At 38.9% G+C, this 15,489-nt stretch overlaps 1 protein-coding gene across 4 annotated transcripts; it reads right to left on the reverse strand.

Annotated features, from left to right (window-relative positions):
• Positions 1–6: 6 nt before the first annotated feature.
• On the reverse strand, positions 7–14,732 carry zmp:0000000991 (uncharacterized). 4 transcript variants are annotated; one of them, XM_017453593.3, is made up of 5 exons: positions 14,558–14,732; positions 10,619–10,689; positions 8,545–8,731; positions 7,384–7,435; positions 7–7,161 (listed from the first exon to the last, which is right to left on the reverse strand). In XM_017453593.3, exons 1-5 carry the CDS (start codon positions 14,665–14,667, stop codon positions 2,842–2,844), a joined length of 4,740 nt encoding a protein of 1,579 aa, XP_017309082.1. In that variant the 5' UTR covers positions 14,668–14,732; the 3' UTR covers positions 7–2,841. The 4 variants fall into 4 exon arrangements, with proteins under 4 accessions (XP_017309082.1, XP_017309080.1, XP_017309083.1 ...); XM_017453591.3 differs by having other exon boundaries at positions 7–7,164; XM_017453594.2 differs by having other exon boundaries at positions 7–7,164; positions 10,619–10,807; positions 14,558–14,689.
• Between the last annotated feature and the right edge of the window lie 757 nt (positions 14,733–15,489).

The following is a 15,489-nucleotide window of genomic DNA, read 5'->3' on the forward strand; positions in this document are numbered from 1 at the left end:
ACAATATACAAGCATATTTCAACGTTTTATTACATCATAATCCCAACAGTGCAGATTACTCCAATGAATATCAACAACAACAATATAAAAGTACATTCCACATATCATTACTACACTTCATTTTAAAAGGCTGAAAAAATAGAATATATTTATTATAAGGTTATATTAGTTTCTATAATAGGTGTGTAAACACATAGGAAGGAATTAAATGTGTTATAAAGAATATACTATTTCAATGTTAAATTAGTACAAATATAAGGCGCTGCTCTTTATTGCACAGCACAGCAGCAGGCATCCGGGTTCAGACACAGAGGAACTAGAAGTGCACACTCCAAATACAGCTTCAGTTTAATGAAAAGAAGGATTTAAAAAAACAAAAAACCTCTCCCTACCTTTATGTGATAATCAGACAGCAGGATCAACAATCAAATCTACTGTAAGAGTCAAGCTGGTCAATCCATTCACCCTTCTCCACGCAAGTAAGCAATACACAATGTCATACTGTGCGCACAATTGCAATTTCAATAACAGTCCTGCAACACGTGTACTGGAGGGGAACAAACAAACGTCACCAAAGAAACACAGCAACAAAAGCTCATTGGCGGTGGTTAAGATATTTTCTGAATGTACACACACCCACACACACACATGAACACATGCACGATCTGTTTTTGATCTCAGGACTGGCTTCATTAATGACATTCATGATGATTGAGTTACTGTATGGACCTGCCCACCACTCCTTTCCCACAGGCTCAGCACAAAACCGTCTATCATGGTGGGTGTGTAGCTTTAACTCTACCTTCACTTTCGAAAATATTGTCTGGTTTGCGTTGATGTTTAATAGTGACATTAACATGTTCCTGATTTACCGATACAAAACACGGCTTTATTCATTATCACTGCAGTTATAGGGCACATTAGGGTATTGTAATGGCAGTTATTATTTCTGCTTCGTTATTTAGCCGAATGAAGATAATAATAAAGATATGTGCTTATTATTTATTCTTATAATGGCATTATTTTGGTTGTACAGTCTGACTGGATGAGTCGGGTTGTGTTAATGCATCAACAATAAAACGTTACACTTAAGCCATTGTCCTCTCTATGGAATACACTCATTTTTGCACATGATGCTGCTTAACAACCAAAGTTTACTGTTAACAGGCAGAACAATTGTTTATTGTGAATTATTAATGCTTAATTAAATTGTTTTGTGCCTAAGAACACCCTTATACTGTACCACACAGAGTGCCTGATGAATCCTCAACTCTGATTGGTCAGAAGGTGTTGATTATTTTTCTATAACCCTTGATGATTTTTTTCTTTTCGTTTCGTTTTATATTAACGCACTCGTTATAATACAGACGTTCCACAATGTTAAATGTAACTGGTTAAAAAGCATGGCACGACATGTTGTAAGAGGAATAAAACACCGCAGAATGTGCTGTTAAAGGAAAATAATCCACGTCCGGGTGGTAACTGTTACCCCGCTTTGTATCGGGCCACACCCCGTTCTTAGTTTTTTTTAGATAACAGCACACCCCCAAGTGTTCTATTCTATACTTATGGATTACTGAGTTACACTGAACAAATCATGTCTCTGCATTCATCTGAACAAATTAACTGGGTTTTTTTTTTCTTGGATCACATCAAGTTTTAAAAAATAAATAAATAAAAAAAATAATATCCACAGGGAAAATGCGGTTTGTTGAAACGCTGTGTTCACAAATATTACAAAGAATATGTTGCACAATCCTAAAATATCTAACTGTAGTTTGTCTATGTAGTGACACATAGAATTTCATATGCGGTTAGTTTGTCCCGTTTGCATTAAAATAACACATACTACGTTATTCTAAAAAAAAAAAAAAAAAAGATGTTTTCTATGATTTATTACCAACTTCCTTTCAAGCTCTATAACCTTTCAGTAGAAGTTAGTGGTATGTTGATGTCACGAAGAATTGTATCAAAATAGATTTTTCTTTAAGTATCGTGCTTAATGTCATCTCCGACTTCAAAACTAGGAGGAAGATAAAGTAGCAAGCAGCTGGTTAAACATTCAAATCGATCTTTGTCGTCTCATTTTTAAATAATTAATTTTTTTAAATTGTGTGTTGAAATTAAAACCGATCTTATAAAAACAACTTCTAGTACTTCATGTCTTGCTTTGTTAGCAAAATCTCAGCAAAATAAAAAAAAATACTGTTGTAAAAATGTCAAGTATGGTGATACGATATTTTTTCGTTTATATTTAATTTATACTGTACTCTATAATATTTGTTCTGTGGTTCCAAAAAATAATAATAAAAATCTTGCTGTCACCTTTTCAACTATGATTAAAATTATTTCATCATTTACGCTGCCGGTGCTATCTGCTTGAAGGAATGACGCAATAAGAAGGGCAAACTGTGTATAATGATCAATAAATTTTTTTTAAAAAAAGCTTCATACATTTATCTTACAAAACACACAGGCTGAATATCATCTGTGATCCTACAATGCATAAATTGTCATGATTGTTTATCAATAACAATCTCAAACTGAAAATGGATTCAAACATAGCGCTTGGGTTGAAGAAAGGAATCGTGCCAAGGCAAGCTTAAACAAGTGCTTCAGCTTGTTGATTTTCATTGCATTACATTCACTAGTTCCATCATGATGCCGATGGGTTTTTTTATGATTTAAAAATGACTGTGGAAGGACGTATTATGACACTGTTATTGTGTTTTGTTCCTGAGGAAGACCGATCAAAGTGCACAAATTCAAAACAACTGCTTTCAAAAAACTTAACCACACAAATAACATACACAGCTTCAATAAGACACACGATATTGCCCACTAAAGTTCGGTTTCTTTCTCATCTTCGTCATCACTGTTGAGATAGTATTCATCATCGGTAGTGGTCTCTGAGCCCGACTCCTCAAAAACAGACAACATGGACTTATAGTTCCTGGAAGGTAAAAATCCACGAGGAGACAAGCTATCTGGCGAGGTCTTGTTGCTAGCTGAAGTGGGGCTGGGGGTTTGGGAAATACGTCGGCTATGCGGCGGAGAAGGGGGTGGTGTTGGATCTGCTTCCATATCGCATGAGAATGAGATGGCCTCGGGGATATCTGTGCTATTGTGATGACCCTCTGATGATGACCGTCGTGTAGGTCCCTTGTAAGACATATGGCCACTGGAAGCTGTGACATCTTTCTCAGGCGAACCGACTGGACTGTTGATACTTGAATGGCGGCTCTTGGTCACAAAGCCGTCCAAGCTGCTCAAGTCGCTGACGCTGCCTTGCCTCGATCCTGTTGAGATTCGTCCAGGACCGGACGGACGCCCTGAAACTACACTGCTGACCGAGACAGATCGTCCACGCTTCAGTCCATACTTGAGATCAGCGCAGGGAGAAGACAGCACCACCCCTGTTGAGTTCTGCCCCCCAGCTTGTACAACATTGTCTGGTTGAGCAACATTCTCAGGCTCACCCAGAGAGGTGTCATTTCCCTTTGTTAGGACGGAAAACACATTATCGTTCTGTTCGTCTTCTGAAGAACATTCAAATGGAGAAAGTGTCGGGGATGGGACAAGTCTGGATCTTTTGCCTGGAGGAAGTGTGGCATAGCAGTTGATATGATCAGGCTTAGGAGAGTTAAGGCTAAGGGGTCTACCCAGGAATCCATCTCTGAGTTCCTCCATTAGTCTTTCCTGTTCATCCATATTTGGGGATCGGTCTTGTTGTTCATAACTGAAACCTAACACAGGGCCAGAAGAGTTGCAAGATTCGATCATAAACGTGACTTGGGTATCGGGGGAGTTGGGAGATTTCAAAGTTTGACTCGAAGGAAACCTGTGCTCTATTTTCTTCTTGGTTTCAGAAGTCATAATATCTAAGCTTGTCTCATTGTTAGTCTTTCTTCTAACTGTCAGATCATCCGTTTGGTCTAGACTAATACTTCTTTCTGGAGCCTTGCTGTTTAAACTCTCTTCAGGTTTCATCTGTCTTTTAACTGTCAGATCCTCCATTTGGTCTAGTTTCTTAGTTCTTTCAAAAGCCTTGCTCTCTAAAAGCTCTTCAGGTTTCATCTTGGTTTGAACTGTCAGATCATCACTTTCCTTTTCCTTCTTAATGCTCTCATAAGCCTTAACATTTGAAGCCTCCTCCTTTTTAGTCTTTCTCCTACTTGTCATGTCACTGTCTTCTGAAACTTTGCCACCAAATTTTAGTTTCAAACGATTCAACATCTGGTCCACTCTCTTGGGGGTTTTAAGTCCTGTCATCTCAGCCTTTTTAACAGCCAAACCCTCTTTATCTGTAGAAGATGACGACGTAAGAACATTATCCTTCTTACTTCTTAATGAGAAGAGGCTCCTCTTTGAGTTAGGACTCTGACTTGCCTGGAATGTCCCATTTGTTTGTAGGATTTCTGTTACTCTTCCTTTTTGCACTGCTTCACTAACTGGGGCTGTACCTAGAGGCAAAGAAAGCTCTTTGGAATTCAAACTGTCAGTCGCATAAGTATTACTTTTCTCACCCTGAGACAAAAATATGCCATTAAGTCCCTCATGAGGGATATTTCTAATAAGAGTGTCAGTCTGTTTTGGATGTGTCGCGTCTGGGATTAAGGTGCTGGCTTGACAGTCTGGGAACTTTGCATCTGTTGAGCTTTTTGAGATGCCATCTTGATGGATGGAAACAGCTTTAACATTAATTTGGATATCAGTAGAACCCACTGGTTCTCCCAGTGATGATTTCCTTTTACTCATTCGGTCTCTGAGGACAGAAGTGTAAGATCTTTTCTCAACCTTGGGAGACTTAGGATCTACTGGTAAACTACCGTAAGAAAAAGATCTACTGTGATGGCGCGTCACAGGTGGAGATGAAAGGCTGTTAATTGCTGCTCTTGTAGAAATGAGGGTGGAGTAAGGGGATTTGCTAAGATGAGACACTGATCTTCTGCCAGTGTCAGGTGGCATAGATTGTGGTGAACTGGTGGAACTGGTGTCCGGTTTCAAAAGTGGATCATATGATTCGACTAAACTGGAGTCAAAAATGAACCATAGGTTCCTCGAATTTTTATCCTCTTCCTGTATTTGCTTTAGAGATGAGGTTTGAGGACTAGGAGAGCTCAATGCTGGAGATGCCCGTGTGCTCTTGGGTGAACTTGATTCCCTTAGGTATTTGTAGATGCTTGGAGTACAAACTCTTCTGGGCTTAAAGTCAGATGGGGATAAAGGACTTGGCTGATCTAAAGGGCTTTGATTTGACTCCTTTGGCTGCCTCTTAGAGTTCAGGTGGTTTGACCATAAATGAGATGGGCTTGTTCCTTCTAAAGACGAATTCCGAGGTGAGAAGCTAAGACTCTCTGTAAACGTTTTCATCCTTATAGAGTTCACTGGGCTCGATGAAGGCTTCTCTGAACCGCTTGAGTTCTGAATGTTGCTTTGGTCAGCATGAATCAGGGGTGCAGGAGTTAAACTGACAGAGGGACTGGTGGCAATTGACTGGATTGTTCTGGGGCTAGTTGTGTTACTTATGGTGCTGGTCTTGTTTGAGTTGATCATATTGCTGATACTGTTAGACTGCACAGACGTGCTTGGCCCAAGATCTGTGCTTGTCATTGATGTCTTGCTGATCCGTCTCTTAAGTATGCTATCAGAATTCAGGTTTGAGGGAAATTGTGGGAAAACAAATCTGCTATTTGCATTTTCCTTTGGAGAAATCCAAGCAGATCTTTCTGAGATCTTACTGTTTGAGTCCTGTAAATTTGTATTGTCAGTGACGCGCCGGTCAACTGCTCCATGATCCTGAACTGATTTGAGAGTCTCGGAATGGTTGAATCTTGTTGTATAGTTTGAAAACAGCATTTGCCTAGTTGTATCATTTGTAGCAGGAGTTCTGTTGACCATGTCAAAATCCCCCGTGATTAAATAGCGCTGCTTCCTTGATGAGTCCATCTCTCCCCAGTTTTTGGAGAAGGGGTTGGGTTTGTGTGTAGCTGAGAGTTGTTCAGGAGATGCAAGAATATTTTTTGTCTCTTTGGCTGGATCGTTTGGGGAAACCAGGGTGGGTTGTGGTTGGGAAATCCTCAATATGTTTTGACTTGGTAAATTTAGAGAACTGATTGATGCGGATAACTGCTTCTGCATTTGAAAGGACTCGGGACTGGGTTTTCTTGAGTTCGACCTCCTAGAAGACAAAAGCAAAGTGCTTGTTGTTGGCCTAGACCTTAATGAAGAGAAGGACTCTCCTTGATCCACTGACTGTGCCGTCCTTCTGTAGTCACTGAGTTGAAGGGACAGGGTGGACCTTGGCACCTCACTGGAGTCCACTGACACATGAACACGATTGCCAAATTCTGCTGTTTGGTCCACTTCATGTCTGTTCATTCTCAAAAAACTGGTTTTCAAAAACATTTTTTTCGATTCTGAGAGATGTGAGAAGCTTTCATTTTGCCATTCATCAGAGCTCCTGCTGGTTCCTCCTGATCCCCTGAGCCGACTGCTGAAGTCGTTGACTGGTTCACCCCGTGTCGGTATCTGCTGGAGGGGGAATCGTTGCTGCTGTTCATTCTGACTCAAAGTAGGCAGGATTGTATTTTGTGCAATATCTGTTCCAACATCACTAAAGCCTCGCTTGTGTCTCCTAAGTCGCCCGCTCCAATTAGGACCAAGAACGGAGACTAAGGTAGAAGTAAACATTGCAGCAGTGGAATTGATAAGATCTGATTTTAGATTATTACTGTAAGGAGAAGCAGGGAATGAGGGCAGCGATAAGGCCTGGTTTATTGCTGTGGGAGAACATGCAACCTGGCAGTGAGAGTCGGCCTTTGAACCGGTATCCTCTCTAAAAGGGATTATATTACTGTGAGAATACGTTCCTTCCACATTCTGTCCTAGAGGGTCATTAACTCCTGATTGCCCCTCTATACTTGCAATCTCTGTGACTGGTAGCTCTGTCACGCGCTCACAACCTGTGGATTGTCCCTGTGTGCGGTTTTTTGCAGGCTGACCTTGATCACAGAGGGCTAAGCCACGCTGTATGCCACCCGTGGATCTATGACTGGATATGTCATGCTCAACATCATGATTTTCTGATTTCGCCACATCTTTAGATGTTTTACTAGTTGACTCTCTTAATGTGTCGTCTAGGAAATCCTCTTCGCTAAACTGCTGTAAAAAAACAAAAACAAAAAACAAACAGGAAATATAAGACCCAAGGTTTATACATAAGAAATGTGCATTCTACTTTTTATTAATAAATATTAATATTTTAGAAATATTTCAAATATGCCAAAGCACTTATCCACATGCATTAAGGGTTATTTAACTCAGCTGTGTGTGGATTCTGTGTTTACTTAGATCTTCAGGGTAAATAAATGTCTACTGTACCTCTGGATGTTGTACATCTGCTAGCCTTGTTCCTGGATCAGATTTCCTCTGCCTGTATAGAAAATAACAATTTACTAATTCAGCGCATGACAACTGAGCACACAGTCACCCCCGAAATTATTGGCACCCTTCAAGAGAATGGGCAAAACTTTTGTTTTCTAAAATGAAAATAAATATTACACACAACTGAACCTTTGCTCTAACAAAGATCATTCTCAAAATCCAAATGTTTATAAATAATGTGATTGATTGAACTTGTGCCTGGGAAAAAAAAAATGGCTATAAAGCATAACTGACAGTTTCACATTCTCTGCTTGGGCCAGAACTCAGCAGTGTTCTCAGGCTGTGTTCATACCTTGCAAATGTGCAGCAAGTCAAATGAGCCAAACAAGATGAGCTGCATTCTGCCCTTTCTCACTCTGACTACGTATTATAAAAGTAAACAGTCTGTACACGACCAACAATCAGGGAGGGGTCAGGGATTAAACTCTTGTCTGAGCTACCTGTCGCAGACACACACACACACACACACACACACACACACACACATGTTCACACTTGCACGCAACATTTTAGTGCTGCTGTGGTCCTCGGCTGGCATGCCCGCTTGGTCTTTGTGGCCAAAGATAGCAAGGCAGAGTCAACTCTGATTCAGCTAAGTAAATGTTCTGAGCTCATATTTCATGTTTTAATGGTGAGTTTTAACATGTTCATGAAATGCTGCCACACCTTCTTACACCACTGTGCCCTGGTTAATAACTCCTAACACTGCATGTGAGCAAAACAGTGCTTCTTTAGAGTCAGGAATACACACTTACACACCCATTAGGGCATGGCGTGCTTCTATATAAGGTCAGATTCAGCGTACATCCAACAAAATGGCACCTCCAACAGGAGTCCTATGATTGACAGATCATGATAGACCTCATATCATAATGGACACATCAATAGGCAGAAAATATGAATGGTATTTAATTGTCTTACACCATTTACTAAGAGGGAGAGGTCAACATGCAGTTAAAGGCTAAATCGGGTGTGGCATTAGCGCCTGAGTTAATCATTATCTTGTTGCCTGGATATAAAGCGCAAGTGTTATGACCATCGTCGCACGTGAAAAAGGTTAAAAGATTCAAAGAGAAAGTTAAAGTTACTCCAACTCACAGACTATTACTTCTCAGCTTTGTAACGAGGCGGATGTTTGCCCTGTAGTTTTCGCTCCTTGTAACCGGAGACCTCGTTGAGAAGAATGACGTGAAGCGGAGCTGACCGCAACACTCGTCCCAATTCTCCGGAGTGCTGACCTGCTCCCCTTTGCTTTTAAGAAGTGTCCTCTGCCTGATGTGCAGATCTGATGACCAACAACATGAAGAAAGAATTTACATTCAGAAATGTGATCTAGTACAAAGTTAGTGAAAGCACTGAATCTCTGTGATATATAGCCAGGTGGTATGTGATTTTTATTCTTTTGTTACTCATTAATATTATACAGGGTGTCCCTTAAGTCAAGTCAAGTCAAATCAAGTCAACTGGCTTTTTATTGTCATTTCAGCCATATACAGCTGGAACAGTACACAGTGAAACGGTGCTACGTAAAACAGCACACTAACCACATGTGACAACACAGAACTAAAAAAAGACCTAGAAATTGTTCATCAAGTGCACGTGCAAACAATACAGGACAGTACAGTAACTACTAAACTACTAAAACAGGACAACGGGCACAATAACTGGCAGTGTCGATCGGACCAGTACACAGTTCTAGTGTGGAAATGTCCGATATAACAGGTAGTGCAAAAGAATAACAATATATACAGAATATTAAAAAAAAGCCTAGCATCACAGAAAAAATCAATTTAAAAAATTGCAAAACAAAAGCATTTATTTACAGAACTTGCTCAATATGTCCATCATAATTTTACTCAATATACAAATTCCTATGTGTATTATTAGTAAAAAATACAATGCAATGATGCTGGATTTATGGGACACCCTGTCGTTGTAAAAGAATTATACAAGTATCAGTTTACTTATTGTCGTTATACGCTCACATATATGTGCAAAAGTTTGCACCCCCATGCTTTGTGAGTTAATAAAAAACAGAAAATGTACTTCTACTATATTTGTAAAATTTGTAAAATTTTCCGCCACATTTCTATTTAAGCATGAAATGCGATATATATCACCGAACAACACAACGATTCGAATTTACAATCCTGCACAAAAAAAAATGTACAAAGTTTACAATAATAGCTATTGAGGGAACATGAAACAGGTTGGAGGCTGTTAAAAATGCTAAGTAATTATAATACATTTCATTCTTAAAAGAGACATGCAAATGTTTGCACAGCTATTTACTTTTTTAGATCTTTTTATTATTATTATTATTATTATTATTATTATTATTATTATCATCATTATCATTATTATCTTAGTGTCTTATCTAACACACATCACACTATGGTTAACTTTTTATTGAGCATCTGTAAAACACTTTACATAACTTGATGTTATAAACTGAAAGGCTTCGTCTTCTTCGTTTTGTCCTAGGCATATTTCAACGTTCGGATTTGATTGTAAGCGTGTAATTGACTTTCAGATGTACTGTATGTTAAATATTATCAATGTATGAATAACTGCAAATGTAATAAAATGAGGGAAAGTGTAGTTAAAAACTGCTCTGAATGTGCATTTTTAAATACGTTGGGTATTAAATACTCTAATAACCCCAATCTAAATAAATAAAATGATATGATGCTTGTAAATAATATTTGAATAGTTGGGATTTATTGAATAATAACCTATACTGTAATCTTAAGGGAGGTCTGTGGATTGTTCGTTTACACTGGACAGGGCATTTGGCTGCAATAAGCTTTGAGGAACTCTGATTTAAAAGATTTAACAAAAAAAATATGAATATGTGCGGAGCATTCAGAATGTTGTTGTTGTTTTGTTTGTTTTTTTATCCTTACTGAAGAAAAAAATTATGATTAATTACCAGATGATTGAACAGAAAGGACATTTTCCTCATTTTCTGCCATTTTGTGCTGCACGTACATGCAGCAAAATGAATACAAGCCACAAGCTTTAATGGATTTGAACATCTACTCCTGAGATTAAAGTTTCTTAGTGATTTCAGATAATATACATAAAGTCCCACAGACCACAAAGCTGTTCTTCTCACCCCGTATTAAACACACGCTGACTCAACGTGTTGGAATCGAATCAGTTTGCTTACATTTAGTGGTTTGGATGCACTCAGTCGATGCTCTGGTGACCCACTTCTTCCCTCTTGCGTCCTGGAAGCCCCTACAAATGCAACACATCCACCGTAAGCAGTACGCCACACTCTTCCAACGAACGTACTGTACAAGCTCCAGATGTGGAACTGTTTTGGGTGTATGTCATCTCTACGATCCACTCCCTTCTTTCCATGGCAGTAAACAGAAACACACAGAGCAACTGGTTCATCAGAATGACAGAGCACACAGACCTAATCATAAACAGCCATGAAACTAGCTGTGCATGAACATGCAGCGTCAACCACGGTATCCGAAATGATCTCAGACCTCCATCGTAATGCGTTTGTACCGTAAATACAGTTATGATCACATGTTACTGGTCACATACGCTGCTACAACATGTCATAACCTCAAACACATACTTTAAACGGTGTACTTAGAAGAACACGTCAGATTGGTGACCTGATTTCACGTCTACACAAATCAGCTACAAAGAAAGCCGATGACAAAACCTGTTCACATTTACAGGAGACTCTGAACATTCGTATTTCTTCATTATTAATAAAAATTCTGCCTGCTAGCAAATAAAGTTCAGGACAGATTTCCCCAAGTGAGCTACTCGTTTGAGAAAAGGTTAACGTTCTTGGTTATTTGTCATCGCTTATAAATTTGCAGGTTTTCTTTGCTGTTGTTGAAGTTTTTTTTGTTTGTTTGTTTGTTTTTAGAAAAAAAGAGAGGCTGGTGAGTGAATGACTGTTTATAATTCCTATGATGTAAGTGCGAAATAACCTGTCTAATGGACATTACACAACATAGAAGGTAACGGTAAATGGTTTAAAAGCATAACATGTTATTTATTGTATTATTATTATTATTATTATTATTATTATTATTATTATTATTATTACTACTACTACTAATAATAATAATTGCAAATAGCTGTGGTAAAAGAGGAATAATACACTTCAGGGGGTGCACTGTTATAGGATCTCTGTGCAAAATCATGGGCACATGAGCATCAGAACTGCACCATGGAGCGATGGAAGAAGGTGGCCTGGTCTGATGAATCACACTTTCTTTTACATCATGTTGACGGACAGATGCGTGTGACGCTTATCTGGGGAAGAGATGGCACCAGGGTGCACTATGGGAAGAAGACAAGCTGGTGGAGGCAGTGTGATGCTCTGTGCAATGTTCTGCTGGGAAACCTCGGGTCCTGACATTCATGTGGATGTTTTTACCACCTAAACATTGCTGCAGACCCAAGCATCCCTCTTTCAGCAGGATAATGCGTCATGCCACACTACAAAAATTGTTCAGGAATGGTTTGAGGAACATAACAAAGAGTTCCCAAGATCTCAATCCGATCGCACGTCTGTAGGATGTACAGGACAAACAAGTACAATCCATGAAGGCCCGACCTCACAAATTACATGACTTAAAGGATCTGCTGCTAACGTCTTGGTGTGAGATATCACAGCACATCTTCAGAGGTCTTGTAGAGTCCATGCCTCTATGGGTCAGAGCTGTTTTGGTGGCACGAGGCGGACCTACACAATATTATGCAGGTGGTTTTAATGTTATGGCTGATTGTTGTATAGTACCTAATTTCAAAGGTTACAGAAAATATATTTAGCTGATTCGGTCGTGGTTTGTGTTCTACGCACGTGCGCAAATAGATGTCATTGAAATGAACTATTTTTTAGACTAAATCAAGAAAACAGCAACTCTGGGAAAGACAGGAAATCTGTCCTCTTGTTATGTGTATAATTTTGTGGAATGAAAACAAGAACACACCATGCATGAGGCAACACACACACACACACACACACACACACACACACACACACACACACACACACACCACCCACATGGTCTGATTTAAATCTGAGAAAACATTGTCTAGGTCTAACTAATCCTGCCATAATACTTGTGTTAAGTGTTTGCCTAGGATCACACTGAGTTGCCAGTTATTACACATCAGGGTGTTGCTAGTCTGACATAAAACCATCATTTTCAATTGCATTACAACACTGTATTGTTCAGCATGTAGTTTAGTGACACATTTACATCACATCATGTGGCATTTCCTAAGTGACATTAAGAAATAAAAGGCAACAAAACGGCCATGTTTATGTATTGTCCTAGGACAAGGATCAGATTGACAGCCTCAAGCTCTTGCATGCACTCTGGCATGGTTAATCATTATGTAGGCAGTGTAAACGCCCACACGGGTTGCCAGATTAATTATAATTCCTCTGGATACATGTTAAACATGCTGGAGATGTCCTGAGGCTGATACACAGAGCAGATTATCAGCTAATAAAAAACCTAGAAAACATTAAAAAGGAGAAAAACTATTTAAAAATATGTATAAAAAAAAGCAACATTTATATTTTTAACGATTAAGTACAACATTTTTACACCATATCAGCTGCATCTTGTCAGTTTATATATATATATATATATATATATATATATTTATTTATTTTTTTTAATTTATTTAATGACCCACAATATCATAGAAATGCGTATTGTGACATAATTTATCACGATGTGAATATTATATCGTCATATCTCCCATGTTAATATCCTTCTTAAAATAACTACACTACACTCGACACGCTCGGAAATAAAAGTACCAAACTGTACTTTTCCTTGTCGTTAAGGTGGTACCATGAGTGAGACATCTTTAGTACCTTTAGTACATAAGACAGTGTGAAGGTGCATGTGATGTACAGGTACATCAGTGGTCCTTAAATATAAGTATAAAGATACGCACTAATGGTATAGGACAAATGATGATGCTTTTGATGATTCTACACAATATATCATGTCATGTAAATATGACCAGAGCACATTTATGTCAGGTAGTGTTCAGGCCTATATATTCTCTGTTTTTATCACCTATTTATCTTGCTTCGATGCTGCACGTACATAAATATTACATCATTTTTTGTGTTTTGTTTGTGTTCATGCTTATTTATTTGTTTCGATTTGTTTTCATTTCTACTGCAGAATCAGTGTAAACAAGCAAATTTTACTGTACACACTGTTTGTATCAGACAGATCTCCCCTCACTACAGGACATCTATATTAAAAGAACCTACAAATGGGCTAGCAACATCATGCGTGAGCCCACCCTAAGTTCTTCACCCTTATGAAGACCCGCAGAGTTCCGCAGAGTTCCCACCCCCTCAACTAACCCTAACCCTATCATACGCACATTTCACACTGTACTGGATTGATATGCATTGTCACTTTAATGCTACACTTTACAGCACACTCACACTTTATCGTTACTCTCACTTCACATTACTTGTATTACATCCGTTTTTATTTATTTACTTTTAAAACGGTGAAATGTTCTATTTTTATTGTTCTTATTGAGTATTGTGTACAATTCTTTTGTGGGGGGTTTTGTTTTTGTCCTGCATTATATTGTTTTCTCATGCCATTTTACCCTGATGTCTTGAGAGGAATGGACAAAATTGTACCAAGTACATATGACAATAAAGATCTTGAATCTTGATTCAAATCTGGCAACCCAATATGTCCAACAACAAGCAATTCCACAGAAGAAGAAAGTGTCAGATTTCCAAGCAAAAAGTTCCATGTAAAATCATTAAAGACTGATGTAAACTCAGGTCTATCTATATATCCATGGCAAGGTAATACTTATTTGCAGAATACTTATGGAGCTGCTAAATAGACAGCTATGTAAAGAGGGGGGTAAGTGGGGGAAAAGTACTAAGGTATTCATAAGAGTCATTTGTTTTCTAAATGAAGTCTACAGGACTAAATCCGAGTTCATTTAACTGCATGAGATCCTCAGCTCGTACCTGCGCCGAATTAAAACACCACCACCAGCTCACCATCAGCTCCACGCTCCAGGTCCATGAGCTCGTTTTTTAAGTGCATGTAAAACAACTCACCCCGCTTTCTCTCTCTCCGTTGATGAATTTTCCACAGACGCACTCCCTCGCTCGGTGTTCACTTCACTCTGACAGCAGTTTGATTTGACACCCGAAGCAAGTGTTGACATTCTAGCCGAGACCTGCAGTACTTGTTTGGTTTCTTCCCGTCAACGAACCACGGGAGAGTCGCGATCATGATGAGTCGGTTCCTTTGGATCGACTCTTTTGAGTGAGGAATCAGAGGTGCCTTTTTTTCTCCCACATTGTAATAAATTGATCCTATTCTGTGGCATCGTGTGCAGGTGTTTAGGTGGAAAATCAGTGTCATGAGATAATTATATTTACATATGTAGAATATCAGATTTATTCCTTAGTAACCTACTAGTCCGTAAACAATTGCCACAATATGTGGTTGATTCTAAGTGTAAATCTTGTCATAGTCAGGCTCTTATCACACATGTTTAGAAATTAAAGCACAGGTTCTTAAAGTAGCGTATTTTACAGTTAACGAGCCGCCGTCGTTATGAGTCGGATCCTTCGGATCGACTCTTTTGAGTGTGTCGATTCGCGCAGCAGGAACAAAGGTGCCTTTTTTCATTATACAAATTTACCCTTTTCTGTGGTATCGTGTGCACGTGTTTGTGTGGAAAATCTTTGCCATGACATAATTATTTTTAAAGGCGGTAGAACGTCTGATTTATTCCATAGTACTTGTAAATAATTAACTGCCACCTTATTTTATTGATTCTAAGTGTGAATATTATCACACTCTTATCACTCTTCTTTAGCCTTCTTTAGGTTGTTACACAAGGTGCCGCGCTTCACCCGTACAGGTCACATTTTATTTGTGAAAGGTGAACCGAATTGTTATCACCATCACCATTTCCTGGGGGATTCCAAAACCTTCTGGATTAGGTATGAGAGGGTTGTGATCAGGAACACTATCAATA

The sequence above is a fragment of the Ictalurus punctatus genome, chromosome 23 (assembly GCF_001660625.3).
Source record: "Ictalurus punctatus breed USDA103 chromosome 23, Coco_2.0, whole genome shotgun sequence".
In the NCBI taxonomy this organism is placed as follows: domain Eukaryota; kingdom Metazoa; phylum Chordata; class Actinopteri; order Siluriformes; family Ictaluridae; genus Ictalurus; species Ictalurus punctatus.